The 22,000-nt window shown below is 48.9% G+C and overlaps 2 protein-coding genes across 2 annotated transcripts; one reads left to right on the forward strand and one right to left on the reverse strand.

Annotated features, from left to right (window-relative positions):
- Nucleotides 1-294: 294 nt before the first annotated feature.
- Nucleotides 295-6,560, reverse strand: LOC120902387 (protein spaetzle 4). The gene is made up of 3 exons (XM_040311098.1): nucleotides 5,356-6,560; nucleotides 1,071-2,569; nucleotides 295-985 (listed from the first exon to the last, which is right to left on the reverse strand). Exons 1-3 carry the CDS (start codon nucleotides 5,386-5,388, stop codon nucleotides 559-561), a joined length of 1,959 nt encoding a protein of 652 aa, XP_040167032.1. The 5' UTR covers nucleotides 5,389-6,560; the 3' UTR covers nucleotides 295-558.
- A 2,901-nt stretch (nucleotides 6,561-9,461) lies between these two features.
- Nucleotides 9,462-18,110, forward strand: LOC120902390 (bacchus). The gene is made up of 3 exons (XM_040311102.1): nucleotides 9,462-9,647; nucleotides 13,987-14,137; nucleotides 14,964-18,110. Exons 1-3 carry the CDS (start codon nucleotides 9,543-9,545, stop codon nucleotides 15,020-15,022), a joined length of 315 nt encoding a protein of 104 aa, XP_040167036.1. The 5' UTR covers nucleotides 9,462-9,542; the 3' UTR covers nucleotides 15,023-18,110.
- Nucleotides 18,111-22,000: the final 3,890 nt, after the last annotated feature.

The following is a 22,000-nucleotide window of genomic DNA, read 5'->3' on the forward strand; positions in this document are numbered from 1 at the left end:
GTAACACCATAAGCTCTACGGCAAATGATAGGAACAAACAAAGAGTCGGTTCGTTTATCTTCTGTAGAGTGCGTAATGTAATCAAACGCGGAACAGAATCAATCAATGACCTAGTATCTTTTGAAATTTGGTAGAGTATACAAATCCTGATATACAACTATACATATATATCTTTATACGATTAACAATTGTTTATTAAACATATTAATATAAATATTATTATTAATATTATTATTGCTATTATTATTACTATTATTATTATATTAAATTCATAAAAATTTTGAAACAAAACAATGACGCGTTCAATCGTTACATTTATTATACGTTTTAATACGTTTCCTTCTCTTCGCGTATGAGTTACAGTACGATGTAACAAAAACAAAAACAAAACAGTCCGAACGTATCCCTACCAGCTCCTCCTCCACCTCCTTCGAACCGCACGATACAACAGTAAAAAAAAAGTTTCACATTTTTATCACTAGCCTTTGGACGCACATGGTGGTGTGGGAAGTGTGCAATCGTGTGCAACACGCCCTTGCCATTCCCCACACTTGCAACTTACTCGACGTCATGTTCCTTCGGTCGGTACCACTCGTCGGCCGCATGCTCGTAGATGGCATTCTGCAGTTCATCCTCCACCAGCTCGATCGACTCCTTGGTCAACGACCGGGGGCTGCGCGAGGTGACGCGGAAATCGAACGGCATATCGTAACACTTGCAGATGCAGCAGGACGGAAACCGGAACCAGTCGGAAAAGATGCCACGGCACTCGTTGTGCGGGTCGTAGGCGAGCAGCCGGTGCAATCGGTACTGCTGCTCGCAGCGACAGCCCTCGCGGCAGTACATCTGCTTCAGCTCGTGCGTGCACTTCTCCCAGTGCACGTACTGCTCGAAGGGATACAGGTTCAGCAGTGCGAGCACCTCCCCCCGGGTATTGTTGGCCCAGAACGGTGCGACTACCTCCTCCTTCACTGGGCAAGCGTTACTAGAAAGCAGAAACAAAATGAAATCCATTAATTAAGAGCTATACATGACGCAAATCGCTAGTTGGTTGCTGCAAGATCACTTACACTCCGCGCCCATTAACGACGGGCGGTTCTTTCTGGGCCGCATCTTGGAACAGTTGCCCCTCGGGGTTGGATGTCTTCTTTACCGACGTCGAACTGCCCGTCACCGTGCCTGGGTGAGGTTTAATGCTCTCAAATCGTATCTTTTGCTGCTGCTGCTGCTGTACATTGCTGGTCGTCTGAATCGGCTGATGTTGTATCAACGATTCTGCCACCGTTTTACTGCTGCTGCTCAGTGAATCGTGGTCGTCAGCAGCAATATCGTCGGATACTGCCTCTTCAGTATCTTGCCGATCATTGGAATAGCTACCGATCGTGGACTCGATCTCGCCGGCCTTAGCGCCACTCTCTGTGACAGAGTTCAGGGGTTCCTTCCGATCATCTACCTTCTCGAGTGCACTGGACGAGGCGAGCTTCAGAGTGGAGGATATCTTTACAACCGTCTCTTCCACGTCTTTGTCGCCGGATGCGAAGGTCGCCTGTAACGATTCATTCGTTTCCAGCTTAGCTAGCGATGACAGTGCGTCCATATCGATAGCTTCCGTATCCGCAGCTTGAATGGAGTTCTTGTTGGTTGGAACAACACTGGATCCAGCTACTGGGGAGATCTTGTCGGCGGTAGACGGCGTACTGGTAGTAGTTGCATGCTGCTGCTCCACTTTGCTCTCGACTGATGGGTTTGCTTCCTGCAGCTCCAATGTGGTCTGCGTGGAGGACGGCACTGTTTGCCCTACCGATGCTTGACTACCATTTTTCGGCGGAGGTGACTCAACGGTCGTACTCGTGCTGGTACTGCTCGCAGTCGTCGTTGAAGTGCTTTTACCCGTGGTAGAGATATCACTCGACTCTACGGTCGGAGTCGTCGTGGTAGCGCTGGTTGTGGTAGTGCTACTGCTGTCAGTTGACGTGCTACTACTACTACTACTACTGGGCGTCGTTGTGGATGTCGTCGTAACCGTCGTCTTCGTCTGGGTCGGTCGGAAGTGAGGCTCATTCAGCGGGATCTCATTGCTCTTGTCCCGCGGATAGTGACCCGGTCCTCCATCGTAGTGGGGCGAGGAGGGCCGCAAATACTTCATCCGCTTGCCATCCCGTCCGCCGGCCGACCCAAGATGGCCGGAGGGTCTCGTGTACCGCTCCGTCGCACGATCGATATCGTCAATGTCGATCTCGTTGTTTTCAAACTCCTCCTTCAGCACCGATATGTGCCGCACGTCGCCGTACATCCGGCGCATCAGGCCCTGGTTTTCGTGCACAAACCGACGCACGGCATGCCACGGATATGCGGAACCGGGCAGATTGCAGTACGCCTGCACGCTCAGATCGCAGGGGATGGTTTTGAGGAGCTGTGAACGTCCCCGGCGGGAGGCTCTGGTTGGGTCGCAGGATGACGCCGAATCGTATCCATAGCTCTCGGCTGTCGATACGATCGGAACCAGCAGAAGCAACAGCAGCATGGTTGAAACAATGCACCAGCCCAGCAAACCACGCGTCGTTTGCCACTGGAAAGAGAAAATGGGAGAAATGAACTGTAGTGAACTACTTCGATGGGTGGAGAGTTGAATTTTCATGTTTGTTTTAAACATAGCCCGAAAGGGCCTATCATTCTTTCTCCCCCACTTTATAATGTATTGTTATCGGGGATTGCGGAAGGCTTTGTTATGGTCACTTTCACCTCGCCCATGCCCACACCGTGTCGCGATCACGTGATCATCCAACACAGTTTTGGTGACGGCGCGTGACATACGCGAACCGCCGTTGAACACACGCCATGGACCTGTTGTTGCGCACGCGCAGTGTCTAATGAAAGCAACAACAAAAAAAACTGGGCCCCTGCTCTGTCCCAGTTGTCGTTGGGGTACTTTTACTTTTCTGACCATTTCTGCGAAGCCCCATATCACACCATGACAAGGTGTTAATGCCAGCGATACGGAGTGGGGATGATATGGTGATGTGATGTTTAAGCTAACAGGGGAGAAAAGTGAAAGGTTAAACTCTGAGTCATCTGCTCTGTTTGGGACGAGTCCATTTCATGTGCCTGCAAAGAGACAGCATTATTGATTCTGCGCCAACAACGACACGGATATGTGTTAATCTATCTTTTGCATAACTTGTGTGTGAGTGTGTGTGGGGCAATGTTAACATATCCCAACAGGGAATGACCCAACATTTGCGCATCATTTATGTAATGCTGGCAGTCAACACTCCTCCTCCTGTGACTGCTCTGTGACTCAATTCCATAGAGCAAATGAACAAATATCATAAACTATAAGCGTCCCGAGCCCGTCTAGCAATGCTCCACTTTCCCACAATTATGTAAACAAACCCGCCCGGCGCGCTCTTTCCATTCTACATTATGCATTCTAAGCAAAAAAAAAACAGAACGGTTCATGCGCGCTCTGCTCTATATACGCGCCAGATGGCTTGCTGCACGAGACACTGCCGCGGGATTAAGGTCAGGCTTTGCATTGTTTCCCGGCAAAAGACAGTGCCGGAAAGCACTGGGGATGCACCACCTTGCCTTCCAGCGCCATTGATATGCAAGTCACGTGGGGGGACGTGCGGTGTGTAACCCACATCTCTGCGCCCTGTGGCAGGCAGGCCCAGTCGCTCCTTACCGGTCGCTGCTCACCTGGGAGCTTCATTACAACGCGCTGTAAGGAAGTTGTCGTCGAAGTGGTTAATATGTTTTCCAAAACACGTACTCCGTGTGCTCCAAATGCATGAGTTCCCAGTGACAAGCCGTACCGTACAATCACAAATAAGTGTGTGGCAACGATGTGTTTCTTTTAATTGATTGAAGTGCCGGTGTTTCGCCCGATGCTTCGCTAGACAGGCATGAAACGAACGGGATTTTGGATGTGCGCAAAAACTTTCACGATTTCCGATACGATTCGTGCTCGGAATGGTGGCTTTAACACTTTCACGATATTCACGATCTTCGGAAGCGCTCTCCGAATTCCCTATGTGACCTTGTGTGCAAATGCGCTTTCACATCCGATCGCCCCCCATCGGGGTGACCGGGGCTCATTGAGATCTGCTTGATGTGTCTATGTGTATGTGAGTATGTTGCGGTCAACCTCATCATAATTATCATCCGCGGATCGCGGATCCCCAAGCGCAGGATGGATGAGAACGACATACCGTTGTGTGCGCTTCCGGAGGATGGTTGTACCGCAAAAGAAAGCGAAAGTCGATTTTCATGTATGTATGCACCTCCCCGGGCCCGGGCCAGCCGTCTAATCGACCACCATCGGGACCAACGAGAGTAAAAGTAGAAATCGAATCTGATGGCGACGGAATGGAAAATCAAAAACGACATCGAACAACTGTGTGTGTGACTGTGCTGTGGCTGTGGATTCGATTCGAAGCGAGCAGGTGCGGAAGGTCAATAAAACCTGAATAAAAGCAACCACACCCCCCCCCCCCGTCCCCCTCCAACCAGCTCTTGAACCTTTCTCAATGACATGTCTCGGCCGCCCTTTGGCTTGCATCTGTCCCTCATTTCCCTCATTATGCGGCCATTGGCCTCTGGAGAACCGAAGGGAAAAGCCGCGGTGGGGTTGTATTTCATTTAATTCCCTTTTTTATTGGTCGTTCAGATTTTCGGGCAACATAACTGTTGTCGGACGGTAGTTGTTTCAACGGTTAAAACCGGTTTGTATACCCATGCACGGCCCTTCCCCGTACCGGAACAACCGGTGCACAAGGAACAACCGAAAGGAGAGACACAAAAGGGATACAGTTAAACAAAATAAAGCGACCGCAACGACAACGAGCCGCAGACACTCAAAATCACTTTCTCTCCTGGTCGGGATTAAAATGGTTTGTTATGAGGAGGAAGAAGAAGAAGAAGAAGCGGAAGAGTGATATCGCCCAAAACACTGGACTGCACTATACGGCGATAGGAATGGCAAGCGGTGCATCCGCAAAGCGATTGACGACGATCATTTCGCTCCTGATCGAGCTCGGACGCTCGGAAAGAGTTCAACGCGTGGGATTGAAACTAGGCCACGAACCTTTTACTGCTTCTGTCCTGATGCAGAAGGGGCATCGGGCGCGAATGTCGTCTTCTTCTCTCGTTGCACTCGCCAATAAATGCTGATCATGTTTGCATGTTTTGAGCGATCATAGGGCTGGATGTACAGGTGTAACCGATCGCGGCTTATCTTGCCAGTGGGCACGAAGTAGTACAATCGGATTATGGTATGGGACATGTGCAGATTGCATAAGTAAGTAAGTCGTTGTAACTAATCTATAAGAAGCTCCCTTTTCCCGGCATACTTACACTAGGTACACGATCGCTATGAAACGCCATCATCCGTTGAGTGATGAGTCGGGAATTAAGTGTCACCTTAGTAATACAAATGTTTTGCAACTGCCCGACTGCACTGCACTACGCGTACACTACGGCTAACTTCACCTTTCCGTATGTTATGATCAGTCCGGACCGATCGCACGGCCGCATCCGATCCCGTTCGAGTTTCCAGTTTCCAACACACACACCAACCGACTGACCAACAAAACCGGCCAGAATTGTCCCGATGTGTGTCTGTGGTACTTGTTTGTTACCTCCGGCGCACTACGGCCGATAATCTGCCTCGAATGCTTCGGCGCACCAAGCTCCCCGGTTATTTTCCGTTGTGCTTGTTTGTCGAACCCCTTAAGATGGGCACGCCGCAACCTGTGCAACTGTGTGCACTTGCTCTACCACACAGGAGCTGGGCTTATAAAGACGGACGCTTTTCTCGGCTCGGCTTTTCGTCACCATAAATGGCCACAATTAGTGTAATTATTCATTAACACTCCGCGCGCCCACTTTATAGGGAAGAAAATTCGCAACAACACACAACACTCGATCGTGCGCTGTGCTTCACTCATCCGGCCGGTTCAGTTTCCACCGGTAGCAGTAGCACGACGGCACGTTGCCACCCATGCTGGCGATCATGGTCCCGCGGGATGGTCCCTGTTTGGTGCTCGCTCACTTCGGACACGCACTCGATCGAACTTATTTAATCATCGCGCGAAGCAAAAGGCTTAAAACAAATATAAAGCGGCAGACCGAACAGCACACACACACACACAAACCGGGCACTTGCTCAACTTTCTCCTTTTCCTTTCTTTTGCTTTCTACACCGGGTGTGCGATTTTGTGCGACCCGCGACGGTTGTGGTTGTTTCTAGCGTTTTAAACACAATTTTATTCTATTTTTGTATTTTTTTTATCGAGGCACTTTTGGCACTAGAAACACTGTTGCCGGACGACGACTGTTGGGAGACAATCGGTTAACTAATGTAGTTACACACTTCTTTTGTCACATGCTGTTCGCTTGCGGGATTTCGCTTAAAAATGATCCACTAAACAACGCCCAAACCCCAACGATCGCGCACGTTCAAGATGAAGATGACACACACCTGCTTAACGGATGGAGTACTGCTCCGGAACTGCAACGAGTGCGACCAGAAAGCCTTTCGCCTGGCGGCTCAAACCGTTGCCTGAATAGGACTGGTCTAGTGTAGGTTCGCACCGTCCGGGAAACCGTGCGTCGTCGGTCGTCGGTAAACCGAATCCGCCACACACGTTCCTCTCACGAACACAGCAGCAGCAGCAGCAGCCCAATCTCCGGACACATGGCCAAGGTGCATTGCCACCACCCCTAGCGCGCACGCACGGAACGAGAGAGAAAGCAGAGCAAACATACACACATACTGCGGCGCCGTGCGGGTTTAAACCAGCGCGACTCGCGAACACGGGAACCGGAACACACTGTCAAGACACGGCCCTCAACCTGACAGCTGTGTGCGGGGTGTTCGCGTGTGTGTGTGTGTGTGTGTGCGAACATGATCGCCGATCGGTAGAGAAGCTTTCCTTTTAGTAGGTCAGTAGTATTTCGAGTCACATGCGCGCTCTCTCAGCTGCACCGAGAGGATGAAGACGAGGGTGAGGATATGGGTGGTGGTGGATGGATGGGGTGTTAGAGAGAAGGAGGGTATGTTGGGGAGAGCTTTTTTCTCATGTTTGCAAAAAGCAGAAACTCGCGCAGAGAGCGCCCGGGTGCAGAGAAAGTAGCGTTGCGTATTGGCGCGGGTGTTTTGTTGAAAAAGGGCATAATGATCGATTCCAATTATCACACGCTTAAATGCGTGTGAGTTTACCATCTTTCGAGAGCCCTTTTCCATTCACAAATACTCCTTTGTTCACACTGAATGAGATGTTTTGTTTTCCAAAACACTCCGCCAACAGTTTCGAGGGAAAAATCCCATGCGTTTTTGTTTTATCCAAAAACTTCCAATTAAATAATTGTTAGAAATTTGCTAGGAAGTTTACGCAAAGTGAAATGCTGTTGCAAAGTCTAACGGTTTGTGCTTTTCCTTTGCTTTTCAAATAGCCGCAAAGCTTTACGCTTAAAGCTTCATAGATTGCGATAACTTTCGCTAGAGGGCGCCAGCAGCGAAAGCTTTGCAAACAGTTCCTTGAATTCGTACGCATTTTGAATTGCTTTTTTGGTTTGTAAATTTGCATTACAACTGTTTCGGTCCCTATTTTAGCTAAGCTCATTTTGGCATAAGAAACCAAACGGTATTTTTACTTCAAAACGCTCATGTTTGTTGAGTTTACAACGTTTCATCAAGCTAGAGCCACAAAAGACACAAAAAAGGTCATCTTTACGCTGTACTGAAGGTTTTGCTCATCTGTACCCGTTGCAAACTGTACCTTGCTTTATTGAAGCAGTAACTTGATACTACCTGCATGAAAAAGGAACGATTCTTCGGAGGAATTTGTGTCATTTCCTTATGTCCTTGTAGCTTCGGTTCTGGCTAGAGGTACACACCTACAGCAAAGGGAATTGAGCATCCACCCGAGAGGTGGTGTTCATGTTGATAACACCGCTGACCATAATCCAGCGCCAAACATGCACTGTATCAATTATTGGCCAGCTTTATCGGTTTCAAACAACAACAGCAGCCCCCGCGTAGGTTTCCCATACAATCTCTGCTAGACTGCGCGATGCTTGGCTGCTTGCCGATGGTGTGTAGATTGGTGTTACCGATCTGCTAGATTACGAAAGCATAATAACAACATTTTCATATACAGCACCGCTGGACAATGCCGTCCCTCCGTAGCGTCGACTTTGGGCAGCTTAAAATGATGCATTCGATAAAAAAGCAATGCTCACACAACATTACGGCGGCAGCAGGCTTTCGTTAATGTGCAACCAATTCATGGATGTCCCACGGCAGTGCCTTTGCTCAGCGCGTCATGCGTTCCACGAATGATTCCTAGCCATGCATTTCGAGACAATGCCGCCTGCCGCACGCTTTCCATTGATTAGCACAACGTCATCCGTTCCGTTTTGAAGAGGGGGGGAATTTTTGAATTTACGCACACCCCGATCGAATACTGTCCACCGTGCCGGCGGGATGTCTTTGCACGATTTCCACCCGCGAGCATTTGTTCTGCGCCCAACCACGCGCAACGCTCGCGCCCTGCAGCGCAACGCTCACGAACGACACACGTGCACCCGGCGTAAGTACTGAGCCAGCCGCTATAGACGCACAAATCAAATCCGGCGTCCACCGCGTGCTTCGGCCGAAGCTTTGGTAGCTTTGCTTCTCATGACGGCAAGGCAAATTTCGCCTACATCCTACTCATGCATCCCTCCGGCGGGTAAAAAGAAATTGATGACTTCCCCCGCAGCCCCCCGGCAAGGGTGTCGTTCGACGGGGAATTGTGCCAATTAGCTCGCACGGAGCCTTTTGCACCGGCCGGTGACTTCCCGGGTAGCTAAAAGGGCGTCGGGAAAAATCGTCCCCACGCCCAGGGAAAGCCCCAAGCGCGCGGAGCGGCCGTACTGTCATTGCTTGTCATTCGCAGCATCACAGTCGAATTTTAACGGTCAGTGCGTAAGCATCGGCGTGTTCTGAGTGTGTCTCTCTCTCCACGAGCAGCAAAAAAAAGCACAAACACACACACAGGTACACAGACACACATACACATAGCTTGCCACAGTACAGTACACAGCCCAGCGCAGCAACCGCAGCGGGCAACGAGAGAGAAAGAGAGAGAGAGGAAACGAGAAGACCGCAGCAGGAAAGGGCAGAGCGGGACAGCAACAGCGAGGAACGCACATCATTCCGCGTGCAGGCAACGGACTCCTTGACAGCGGCAGTCAGTTTGCAAGCGCCAGTGGACCCGATCAGACCAGACCCAGTCGAGACCAGGCCCAGTCAGTCGTCGTCGTTGTCGTCGTCAGTAACGCTCTCCCGGTCCCGGAACAAGTTACAAGCTTTGCCAGAGAAGAGCCCCCAGAGCATTCCGTCTCTGTGTGTGTGTGATTGTGTGTTTGTGTGTCCCCCAAAGGAGAAGAAGCCAACGCACGACGCCCCAGCTACTACTACGACCACAGCGCAGCATCCATCTACTAGCTCCCGCCTCGCGCAAACAGGAAAAAAAAACAACCAAAAGCAAGCAAAAATGAGTTCCGCAGACAAAAACAGTGAAGTTGAGGTGGAGAATGTTGCCGCCGCCGAGGAGAAGGCAGAGACCAAGGAGGTGAAAGGAGTCAAGCGGCCCGCCGACGTGAGTACTACCTACTACTACTACCCTACCCCCATCCAGGTTCCATCCGTTGGAGCCTCTTCCAACACCTTCCTCCCCCGTTCCCCCTCTCCTTCCCTTCACCGCCCGTTGTTGCTGATACTGTTCCACTTCCATAAATCGAATCGCGCGCGACCACGCCACCGCCTGCCCGCCTGTTCCACATCATCCTTCATCATGTCCTCGTGTGATTTTAGTGCGAATTCAACCGAAGCACAGTAATTCACCACCACCACCTCCCTCACCCACCGCACGTCACCTTGTGTCCGTTCACCGATGTGTGGTCCGGTCGCTTGGAAATACCTTCAACGCCATGTGCATGTGCCGCGCGTTACGTGTGTACGAATGTGCGTGTATGCGTGTGTGTGTGACTGTATGTATGTATGTGCGACTGTACGTGTGCACGCGCGCGCACACACTACGATGCGATGTGGTATTTGTGAATTGATGTGTGATGGGGGGGCAATGCTTTTGATGTGGCGGTGGCGTGCGGTGGCTGCCGAGTAGCGTTCCTTGGCTGAGTACAGTGTGTGTACATCACTACTACATCGCCCTCCCCTTCCCGCTCCACACGCCCGTTTTGTAACAGGCACACACGCGATGGTCAGCCATTGATAAAGCAGAGTTCAATGCAAGCTGCTTGTTGGATGGAGACGACTTGTAAAATGTAAACTTCGATCGATCGGTTGGTGGGCGCGTCGCACGCTCCTCCGCGCGTTCCTTTTGGTTTGGCATTTTTGGAATGAGTTTTCACAACAAACTCTCTCCCTTTCTCACTCACAAGCTATGGTGGTGGTTGGACCAAGGAAAGGACCGCTCATCGCCTACCTGGGTTTTGCCAAACGAAAATAGTTGTAATTTCCCACTCGATGGCCATTTTGGAATAGTGCGAAAACCGTTTTATTGTTGGAAGGAAAATGCAACAGCAAGTATAATACAAACGCGCGGGTAATGCTCTCTTCATTGCGAATGTGTGTACCGGCCGGCATTTTAATGCACACACACACACATATACATCCACGCACGCATGCACACCGCTGCACGCTCTCTCTCCCACTCGTAAGCGCGCGCGTGTAGCAACGGCACACACAACACACGCATACAGCTAAGCAGGCGTGCTCAAGCGAACCACCACGTACACATACACACGCGCGCATACGGAGAGCACACAAAAAATCCAATTTGAAAAGCGGGCCCAATGTGTAGTCTCCTCGTCCAAAACTGCTATGGCGCCTTTTACAACTCACTCACCTTAGGCGGGCAGCGGTGGCGACGGTGGCGTGTTGCGTACCGCATGGATTTGAAATATGAATGGAAATGGGCTATAATTGTCGCTTTGTTTTCGTTCGATTCTATTGCGAACCGATCAGACCGCTTAAAGGGGGGGGGGGGGGGGGGGATGGGATTTTTGCTTGTGCATGATCATGATGATGATGATGATGGGAATCGTGTCGAAGGTGGTAACACAGGCCATTCTTTTCGCTGATACGAAAAAGCGCATCCATTAATAATTAAATGTCATCCTGTGTTGCGCGTGGGGGGTCGTTAGTAGGAGGAGAGGCGACGTGTGTGGAGGCAACATACTTGCAGTTTTGCTGAAGAGTGGTGGTGGTGGTCGGTGTGGCCACTACTATTAAAACGTGGTGCTCTAGTAGCGCGGCGGCGGCGCACCACTCAAGCCGCGGAGAGAGAAATATAGTGAATTTGAAATAATCTATTTTTGACACGATGAACCAGAAGTAGTCTCGCGTCCAACGGGGGTTTCCCTCTTTGCCTGTCTCGCCGGATGACGCTTTTCTTCTACCCTTAGAACATAATTTAGCGTCAAATTAGAGGAGAGAGCCAGGAGAGGTGGAATGTGTATTAATTGTCGTGCATGCCTTGCGGGAACCATATTTCACATGCTTTTCCAACGTGTACTAGGGACTACTTTTGATTAACCTAGATTCGTTGAATATAATTGTCCGAATGGTGGATACAACACACCTCCTCCCCCCGCCACAGCAGGTTACAGGTGCACACGGCGTTGAAAATGACCTTGCAAAAGATGGATGTCGGCAAGGTGTGCTCACCCGTGTGTGTTCTTTTCCATCGGTGTAGGCTGTGTAGAACGCGCGCAAACATGGCTGCTGCTTGTTCGTCGATACGCCGGCATTTCTTGATGCCGAGAGAGTGTATATTTTTCTTCCGCCCGGCTGATGGTCGTACACGCACACATTTCTCTCCCTATCTCTCGCTCTCTTTTGCTTGCGGTTTTCATTGAGTAGAAGAAACGGGGAATGATGGAATATATAGTGTCTCTATTTTCACGTGCCAATTTTAATCGAAGAAATGGCGATGCGTGCGAATTGCATTTTTGCGAAATGATTTTTTTAAATAAAATTATTTAGGTACGTTGCGTTCTCCATTTCCACCTACATCGCTTCCTGTTTTTGTGCCCTTAACGTCAAGCGGGATTTTTGCTCGGTGTCTCTCTCCAAGATGACGCCGTCATCGAACAGCGCGTTATGTGCTCTTGCGCTTGATCGAAAAAAGCCGCTTCCATTAAAGCCACAAGCAAACGAACCCCAGTGAGAGAGAGAGGAGCAGATGACGACGACCGGGCGATGATGGTGATGATGGTTACGCTAAGCGAGCCCGGCAACGGCGTCGCCTACTGAGAGCGAAAATATATGCCCTACACTGTATGTACGTGCGCGCTTGCTCTGCGCCCCTTGTATGCGTTACACACAGTACTCTACTCTACGGCCGGTTGTAAGATAGCGCGTTCAATGGGCTTCACCAACACACCGTTGCGAGCGGACGCCCGCCGGTAAGCACACACAGGCACAAACGGCGTGGAAGGAGAGGGATTTTGTCAGCAGCGCACAGCTTATCTCACCTATATGTACATCGTTGCGTTCAAACATCCAACGGTTGGCATAAAAATGCCGCTTGGTAATGGTTCCCCCAGCACACAGAGAAAAACATTTACATATGCTCTTTTCTAACAATTTCAAAGAGAAAAAAATGTGTCGAACGATTGGCATCACCTTTGGGAGATGAATCAATGGCGGAATATTGTATTTTAATAATGAAATTTGTATGGCGCGCGCGTCGTACCCTCTGTAGCCTGTTTTTCATTGACCGGGTAGCCGTTAATTAGTGTTGGTGTGTCGATCGACACAACACACCACTACACACGCGCTGCTGTGCCGCCTTTGACCATTTGGCGTTAGTGTGTGTTAGTGGGAAAGGTAAACAAACTTTTTCTCGCGCGGAAACGCGTCCTACACACAGGCACACGCGCGCACACCAATGAGTGTGTGGTTATAGAGCGATAGCAGTCGCCGAGTGGAAGAAGAATGACCGGTTTGTCCAGAAGGGCGGACACACGAAAAAAAAACACATTGGAATGGTTGTCTAAAGGGGAAGTACGTGTGATTGTGTCACTAGTGGGGCCAGTGCGCGTCCATGCGCACCCATTTATACCGCTGTGCTAAACGTGTGCGCGCGGCTGTACGAGTGTGTGCGAGAGAGGGAAATTAGGGGAAGAAAATATTACGGGTTCTTCTTGTAGAATGGGGGCTTCCGTTTTTCATATTTTCACCCCCCAGGTTCCTTACTCGCTCCACATTGGGTAACCCCTCCTGTTGGTGTACTAAAATTCTGAACAAGAGGAGGTTGTCCAATGCAATATTACACAATCCATGGCGATGCTAATTAAATCTGTTCGTAAACATTTATTTAAATTGATCAATATTCGAATTTGAACAATTCGAAGATGAGTTATTGCCGGATTTATGGATTTCTTCTTCGTCACTGTCACTGAAAGCATTTTTATCAGACAATGTATCATTTGTTCACCACCCGAGCTCTCCAAATGGTCATATTTTGGGCAAAGGGAGGGCGTCTAGTGGATGTGGGAGGAGGGAAATGTGAGCGAGTTTGCGCGTGGGTGCGCCGCCGCTGCCCTATATGTGGGCAAGGATGATAATAGCAGGAAAGATTTGTTTTCCCCAACAACACTCCCAATGCCCCCTCCCCCAGCTCCACCGCGCCCAGTAGTAGTGTGTCCTCTAGAAGTCCTTTCCTTGCCCTTGGGATAACCGCTAGAGAAGGAAGAACATCGATACGAATTTTAGTGCCTGGGGGGAGGAAGTGTAGGTAGAGCAGGAAGGGGGGAGGATACGATTCGTAGTCTGAGTGGTATGTGGGGGCGGTATCCCATTTTGATTTTAGCATACGATAAGAATGTTGCCTAATTAAATCATAACTGAAGATTGTTACCAATAACTGACTTTTTTCTTCTTCTTCACTCTCTCCGCCCTGCTTTTTACAGGAAAAAACCGCCGAAACGAAAAAAGTAAAGAAGGACGAAAACGGTGCCGGCGAGGAAGAGGAAGAAGTGGAAGACGAGGGAGAGGAGCTGGAGGGTGAGGATGAGGAGTACGACCTTCCATACGGTGATGAGGAGGACATCGAAGCAGAAGGTAAGTTAGCGAGCTCCAAAAATCAATCGCTATAAAATTGCTCTTAAGCACCCAGCCGCTTCGGAGGGAGTGGAGGGGGGGGGGGGGAGTATTTTATGATAAAGAAGCAGAGGTGCAGGTAGTGATGGTAAAAAGGAATCACATTCGAAGCGAACCGGAGGACACGAAGGTTCGGAACAATTGTGTAGGATTAAAATATTCTTTGAGCGCGCCCGAGTAGCCCACACACCATTCTCTCTCTCTCTTTTGAGCTGAAACCTCATATGAGAACAGAAACGAGTTTTGATCCTTAGTAGCCGCGGAGTGAGAGCGATGAGAGAGAGAAACGATCTGCGGTCCTTCCCTGATCTGTGTGCGTACGATTACTTCTTGCCCACGTTGCCTTTCCGATGGAAACCGCTCGACGTTTCGCGCCAAATGTGTACGGTAGAGGGGAAAAAATGTGTCGTCCTAGCAAGCGGCGTGACGCTCTGATTTCCTCGATACAAACCTCACACATACACTCACGCAGACAGTAGCCTCGCAGAGGGGTTGCGTTGGAAACTGTGCGTGTGTGTGTGTGTGTGAGTAAGTCACGGGGAATGAATACCGAGCGGCACTGTACTTTGCCTAGTTGGAGTACATTTTTTTGCTTTTCTACTTTCCTTTCGCTTTTAGCATCATCTCCTGCACAGCATCTAGAATAGTCTATGTATAATAATGTAGAAAAATCTTACCGCCGCCCTCTGATGTGTATTGTATACCCGTGTCTAATACCTTTTTGGTGGTGTTTTTGCACCATTTCTTTCTTTCTTTCTTTCTTTTTCGTTCGGTTTCTCTTACACAGATGAGGAAGAGGAGGAGGGTGATGATGTCGAGGGAGAGGAGGAGGACGAGGACGCGTAATGAATGAAAGTGCATATGTGAGAGTGAGACTAACAAAAAACAAAAAAACAAAATAACTCTAGTAATAGGTGATTTATTATTTTGAATTTGCGTTAGTGGAGCTGCAAGGTAGAAGAAGAAGAAGAAGAAGAAGTATATGCATCGATGAAAACGAGTGTAAAGTTTGTTTGTGTATATATTTTATAAAAAATGAAGAAGAAGAAAACCAACTAAAAACGCGAACTCACACACATATACAGTACCCACACACATACTAGAAGGACGACACACACTATGGACAGATATATTGGATAGAGGAGAGTAAAGGGGAGAGGAGGCCCGTAGCTACTGAAAAGGCAGGCGGCGCAAACAGAGACCGACAAAGAGATAGAGAGCGATAGAGAGCGAGAGAGAGCGTTAGAAATAACACAAATAATACTACTATCGGTGGGTGGTAGGCAAAAAACACCTCCCGCGCAGCTCCCAACACCCACCACCACCAAAACCGAACTTTCCATCCTTCGTGTAGTAGTAGTCAAGCACACTCGCGCGAAGCACAGTGTGGTAAGTGGAGGAGAGATAGAGAAAGCGCATTACAAATCAACCACTACTCACTCACAAATCAATAGAGAGAAGTCAGATCGAAAATATCTCGTCGTTGCAAAATGTGCATGATGAAGTTATGCGTACGCGCCGCCATACACTCAGAAGACGACGACACGCCGCCTCTGGATGTGTCCTCCTTCCGGACCCGCTCGCCCACGCCGTCCCAGCGCCACACGGAAAAAAGGATCCGTATCCGAGCTGCTGAAATTTCGCAACGAGCATCCGCTGCCGCCGCCGCCATGCCACTATAATCGCCTAAGAGAGAAAGAGAGTTTGCCTCCTTCAAGCGGCAAACACACGCGCGCTCACCTGCAGCATGAAAGTGCTCCGGCAATGGCGGCAGGCGGTGATGTGTAGTACAGCCGACAGTAGCAGCAGCATAACCAACGAGGATATAAGTAGCCGACGACGAGAGCCGAGAGAGAGCGCGCGCGTGCATTCAACATGTGCGGGACAGAGAGGTCAGATCATCTTAAGATTTTCACGGTTCGTAGCAATTTTGTGTCGTCTAAGCGCAATCCAAGCAAGCCGCCGTCTCTGCCGCCGCCAACCTATTACACCTACTACAAAGCGCGCGCAGGTCACATGCACCCAACCGAGAAGGTCACATCGGCTCATCCTCTCACCACCAGCACGGCGTGAGAGGAGAGGGGAGGGGGCGCATGCACCGACTCCACTACTGTGTGTGTGTGTGTGTGTGTGTGTGTATGTGTGTGTGTTCTAGCAAAACATACAGACATAGACACGCGGTGTGTGTGTGTCTCGTCAAGGTGCGCGAGGGCGGAAAGAGGAGGGGGTACAACATTAGTCATTAATGAAATGGGTTAAAAAGTACATTTAACGTTGCATAGGACAGCCGCTGACAACCACCACCACCACCACCCCCACGATTGTTGGCGTGGGGATGTGAAGGGAAGTGGCGCGCGTAGTAAGGAAGAAGCTGCTGTGTGTAGTGGGTCACGAAGAGAGGAAGAGGAGCAACATAGAACCAGCATAACAACAGCATTATTACTATGATGAGACACATTCACACAAACACACACAAGACTAGGCAAACAAACAAACAGCCAAACAAGAATTATAAGAAAAAGGTGCACGCAAGACGCGCGATGGTGGTGGTATGTAAGACTTGTGATGGATCTCATCTCAATTAAGATTCGTGTCGGACTATTAGCAGGGAAGTAGAGAGAGAGAGAAAGGTGTTAGTGTAGCGGCAGGAGCCTTCGGTACCGTGCAATCGCCGCTCACACGCCCACCACCTACTCTACCACACCATCCACAGAACTCCATTTCTCACAAGTGTCTACCCTTGCACACACACACACGCATCCTATTGACGTATATTACGACAAGAAGCATAAGGTACCGCGACTAATAAAATGACTAAAGGGGGGAGAGAGACAGAGTTAATGATAATAAAACAAAACAAAACCAAGGATCTAACCTCTGATCCCTGACCGCGTGGACTACTCATTCACTTTAGCAGCAGAACGACCGGACCAGTAAGGGAAGGACAAACGCGGACCGGTAGACTAAGACGAGACGTACGGACGGACGGACTAACGAGGACGAGTGGACAATCAGACGAACGGAGCTAAACGGTAGAAGGAAAACCGACGTTATAATTGCAAATAGAGAAAGTAAATAGAAGGAAAAGGTAGTAGTTCTTTTTGCATGCGGCAACACCATGCAAACACACACACAATAAACCGGAAACAGAATGTAGATCGCATTGAGCAACAGTTATTAACCGGAAAGGAAGAGAGGTACTGAGGTAGAGGGAGAGAGAGAGAGAACTCTAGTAATAGCCAGGAGAGATGAGTCACAAACCGTGTTTCAACGGAAACTCATACACTTACACAACCACACATACACACACACATACACCCATAAACAAGCGCGTTCTTAACGCGGCGGGAATATGATGAAGTTCTTTTTGGTTATTTTAGGTTTTTTTTTAAACATTTGTTTTCCTTTTACAAATGATAATAGTAGAAGAAGAAAGTAACAAAGAAGAAGTGTATCTCCTTCATTTCCAAAAAGCAAACACAAGAAAGTAATATTTCCTCCAAGTGTGGTTGAAAGCGGGTTGAAAGAGGAGAGTGGTGTGGTGTGGTGGTGATGATGCGGTGCAGCAGCATGTTGAACGTACGCGAATAGTTTTAGAGCGTGGTGACCAGCAGCACCCGCCTACTGCTTTTCTCTGTTTCCCATGCCCTGCTACGCAACATCATCACCACACACACACACTACATACACATACCACCCGAACGCCTGATTGTGACCACAAAAGCAACAACAGCAAACAAAAAAAAGAAAGGATTATACCCCTCCAGCAAAAAACGCAAAAAAACAAAAACAAAACTAAACAACTATCTTTTAATTAAATGTTTTCGGACAGAAAATACTATGATTATGGTAAATAACGTTTAAGGTCGTTTCGTGGCGAAATTCGTCATGGGAGATGCGAAAAATAAAGAAAAACAAAAAACACTGACACACATATGATGGTACCAGATAAATATATGTATGGATTGTGGGTCTCACTGGGATGAAAAGCGTTACAGCAGGAATCAACTTTTTTGGACAAAAGCTGGGGAGATGAGTGAAGAGAGTGAAGGGAAACCTTCCTTCTCAAACCTGTGGACGCCCAGATGAGACGAAAGAGAGACAGATGGTAGCTGTGTGTGTGTGTGTTTGTATGTTTTCCTTCCTCGAAGTCCTCGAAGTGTGTGTCTATCGACGGGGACTTTTAATTTGCAGTAGGCCATGCTACTTTGCATGCCATCGTTTTCTTTAGGAGGAGAAAGGAAATGGAAATATTGATTACGAATTAGCCTTAAAAGTATTATCAGGGAGCGAAAGAAGAGGGCAGAAGTCCAGTGAATGGCTCTCTCCCCTGTCTCTTTGGGAGGGAAGTTTTGGGACGCGCTGCGTTAATCAATCCCGTTTCCATAGCAACACACTTTTCCATTTTCCACATACAGACACAAAGCCACACGCTCGCGCACACCACCACCACCCTCACCACCAGGATGAGAAATCACGGAGGAGAGAGACCACTTGTAAGAGGCACAGAGTACAATAAAGAGAATTTCCGTAAAGTGTGTACCTAAAGTTAGCACTACTCTCTAAACCCAATAACTACTACACTACGATATAAGGTATTGGCAGTTGCTCAGAGGAGTTATCTGGGCAAAAGCCTTGAAGGGCAGCCGAATCCTCCGTATTAGTGATGGGGAAAGTTGACAAAAATCCGGAGTCGACTCCGGAAGGTGGTAGGTCCGCTCAGCATTATCTGAGTCGTCCGGAGTCGTGCCAGGAGTCAGCCTTCACTTTAATGGCCTGTATACAAAGTGAAAGACAAAAAACAGCTCCAGACTCTGGACTCCGGACGTCTTTGAGTCCAAACGACTCCAGACGACTCCGGACAATTCCAAACGACTCCAGACGACTCCAGACAGCTCCAAACGACTCCAGACAACTACGAATGCGGACAGAATTAGTACTTCCCATTTTGTCCGAGTCGTGGGTGCGCTCCAGAGAGCACATCACTAATCCGTATCCTTTATCCGCATGTAACGGGGTTCCTAGCCATCTCAAATTCCCTAGACGCCTCAAAATTATTTGCTAAAATCCCATTTCAACTGTCAATTGTGTGTTTTATTTGCTCAATGCAAACTGTTTCATCGCTCATTTGTATCGCGAGTAGGCGAGTAGATTTGTGTTGAGTAGGCGAACCCTGCAAACCATTCCCCCCAAATCAGCGTCGGTCTAATGGCACAGTCGCCACAGACATTATGCCAAGCTGTCTATGAAAAACACGCCTAGATGTGAGTTCAATTCTCGATTCCCACAGTTTGCAGGGTAGAAGGATCAGATTCTCCGTTCTATTACTACAAACATGTTTTGTCTATAACTGATTCAAATGGTCCCAGCCACACACGAACCGTATATTTCGACCGTGCAAAATCTAGGAAAACACGAAAGAGGAAGTAATAGAATAAAAGATTTAAAGTCTGCCTCTCGCTATGTGCAGGCGTGTGCGGTGTTGTGTGTGTGCGATATTATTGTAGAAAATGTTGCAAAATATATTGTAAACCATCTCTAGAGCACCCTGTTGTTGCCTGTTCATGAAACAAAACTCATAATTTCGTGCGTTTGGCTCTACACGACTCTGTTGGGGGGAAGGGTAGCATCAGATAATGTGGGCCACTGTGTATTATTTATACATGTATGTGTATGTACGGGGGGGGGGGAGGTTGTTAGGATGGGGCTAATTAAGGAAAGCGACTAAGAGTTATCGTTATCGATTCGAAAAAAAGCGGCAAAACCACAATTTGTGTTACCATAGCAACAGCAACACACGAGCCATGATGGACAAGCAATGCTTTTGCTGCTCTGCTGCAGCTTGTTTTGTTGCGTTGAAGGACGGAGGGGTGGGGGGTAGTAGAGAACAGTACCCCGGCCGGGAAAGGAAGGAAGAACAAATCGGATGCGCACACAGACACACATACGCGTTCCCTAAACAACAGGCACGGGGAGGGAGATGTGTATGTTTTGAGGTCCTAGAGTTGCATTTTCCGGCTGGTTGGGAATGTCTTTTTTATGTGTGTGTCATCATACTCCCCCCCCGGTGCAGGATGCGATGCGTGCGTGCGTGTGTACTTCCGATGCAGCACTGCAGCTGTTTGTAAAGCCGTAACCCAAAAGAAAAAAAAAAGGTTGGAAAGGTTCAAAGCGCAGCGCACGTGGCTTGCAGCTGGCGCAAAAGATGGAAGCGGCGCGACGCCACGAAACACCCCGTAAGCAGCGCCGCCAACTAAGACCGGCTGAATTAAGGTTGATCGGAATGATTTTTCTCGGCCCCTTAGTAAAGTAACGACACACAAGCCCCAGGGTCTGATGCGTGATTCGTATGCGTTATCTCCACACACACTTCTCCTCTCTCGGGCCAGTATCAAGTATTTTTACATTCGGTCAGCATAAATGCACCGTAACGCAGTGACGAAACCATCATCAGAGGTATCATTTTCACAAGGGGTTTTGGGTAGAGAGCGCTACATGCCGAGAAAAAAGCCGGCTACCGCTACTACACAACACATCGAGCAATCTTTTTTCCCTCTGCCCAAGTGTGTGGAACGCTCTCTCTGCCATCGTCATCGTCATCGTACAACCGTTACCGCATATGCTGATTCGTCATCAGCATCATCATCATCATCATCATCGACCCGGGGCGGAATTCTCACGAAGAGAGTGTTTCGGTCTGGTTCGAGGGAGAGAAAGCATATTTTTCATATCGAGCCTAAAACACGCACACAAGCAACCGTACGGGCACAGACAGGCCGCAAAAAGAGTGGGAAGGAAATGTGTGAGTGTGTGTGTGAGAGAGAGAGCGAACGCTCCCTTGCGATGTGGTACAGAGGGTTGGTTGTTTTACCAAGTCCCAACACATGCGCAGATGGCCATGGAACAGCATGGAAATACATAGCAGCGTGTTTGTGTGACTGTACATAATAGGCGCAGTGCTACACAACTGTGCGCACTGAAAAGAATAAATTCTCACCAGCAACGGAAGGGAAAAGCGGGTGCAAAAAAACACAGTCCGTACCTCTCAGTAAGTGCAATATAAGTCGATCCAAGGGTGAAGCGACGAAGGGGGACTTATTTTTCCCCGGGTGTACACAGGCCGGGTTTTATCCCGCAACATTTGGCCTGACGACATGAGCCTATGTGCCCTGGCGTTAAATACGTTCCCCGGTTTGCACGCTCTCTCTCCTGTGTTGATGCTTTCTTCTTTCTTCCCACTGGATGGCCCATCCACCGGCCGAACCACCAGGAGGGGGGGAACGCTCACACACAGGAAGCCTAAATCGATCGACATTAGCAGAAGCGAAGCCAAGCCAAGCCAAGCCTACTTTACCCTCAAACACACACACACACACACGCGCAAGAAGAAAAATTCCAAGCCACGCCGTCGTGCCTCTGCCATGTGTTGCCGGTCGCGCACATTCTGGGCAGCGAAGAAAAGTAGGCAATGCCGTGTTGAGGCAAAGGTGTTAATAAAATTGTCATCACCCTGCCCGCGGTTTTCGTCAGGGATTTTCCTGCCAAAGGGAGATGGGTTTTTTTGTTATGAATTTGGCGCGTTCATTTGCTAGTCTTGCAATTTTAACTGCAATAATTCAAAATTAACGTAACACGTTTCACAAGCAGCAACTCCCTCGAAGCATATCTCGCTCCCCCCACCGTGTCCGTTTGGCGTGGAGTGTGACAGGTGCAGTTTCGAAAGATAGTCTTTCCCTCTAGCTTACGGCGCATGCTTCGGAAAGTTTCAATTGAGGAGAAAAAAAAATACATGCTATCGAGATTGAAGCAACATACTTTTGAAAT

Source organism: Anopheles arabiensis, chromosome 3 (assembly GCF_016920715.1).
Source record: "Anopheles arabiensis isolate DONGOLA chromosome 3, AaraD3, whole genome shotgun sequence".
Lineage (NCBI taxonomy): Eukaryota > Metazoa > Arthropoda > Insecta > Diptera > Culicidae > Anopheles > Anopheles arabiensis.

Coding starts and splice junctions, on each gene's coding strand:
- LOC120902390 (XM_040311102.1), top strand. CDS start 9,543: ATGAGTTCCGCAGACAAAAACAGTGAAGTTGAGGTGGAGAATGTTGCC. Junction 9,648..13,986: donor GAGTCAAGCGGCCCGCCGAC/GTGAGTACTACC, acceptor TGCTTTTTACAG/GAAAAAACCGCCGAAACGAA. Junction 14,138..14,963: donor GGAGGACATCGAAGCAGAAG/GTAAGTTAGCGA, acceptor TCTCTTACACAG/ATGAGGAAGAGGAGGAGGGT.
- LOC120902387 (XM_040311098.1), bottom strand. CDS start 5,388: ATGATGGCGTTTCATAGCGATCGTGTACCTAGT. Junction 2,570..5,355: donor ATAGCGATCGTGTACCTAGT/GTAAGTATGCCG, acceptor TTCTCTTTCCAG/TGGCAAACGACGCGTGGTTT. Junction 986..1,070: donor GTCGTTAATGGGCGCGGAGT/GTAAGTGATCTT, acceptor TCTGCTTTCTAG/TAACGCTTGCCCAGTGAAGG.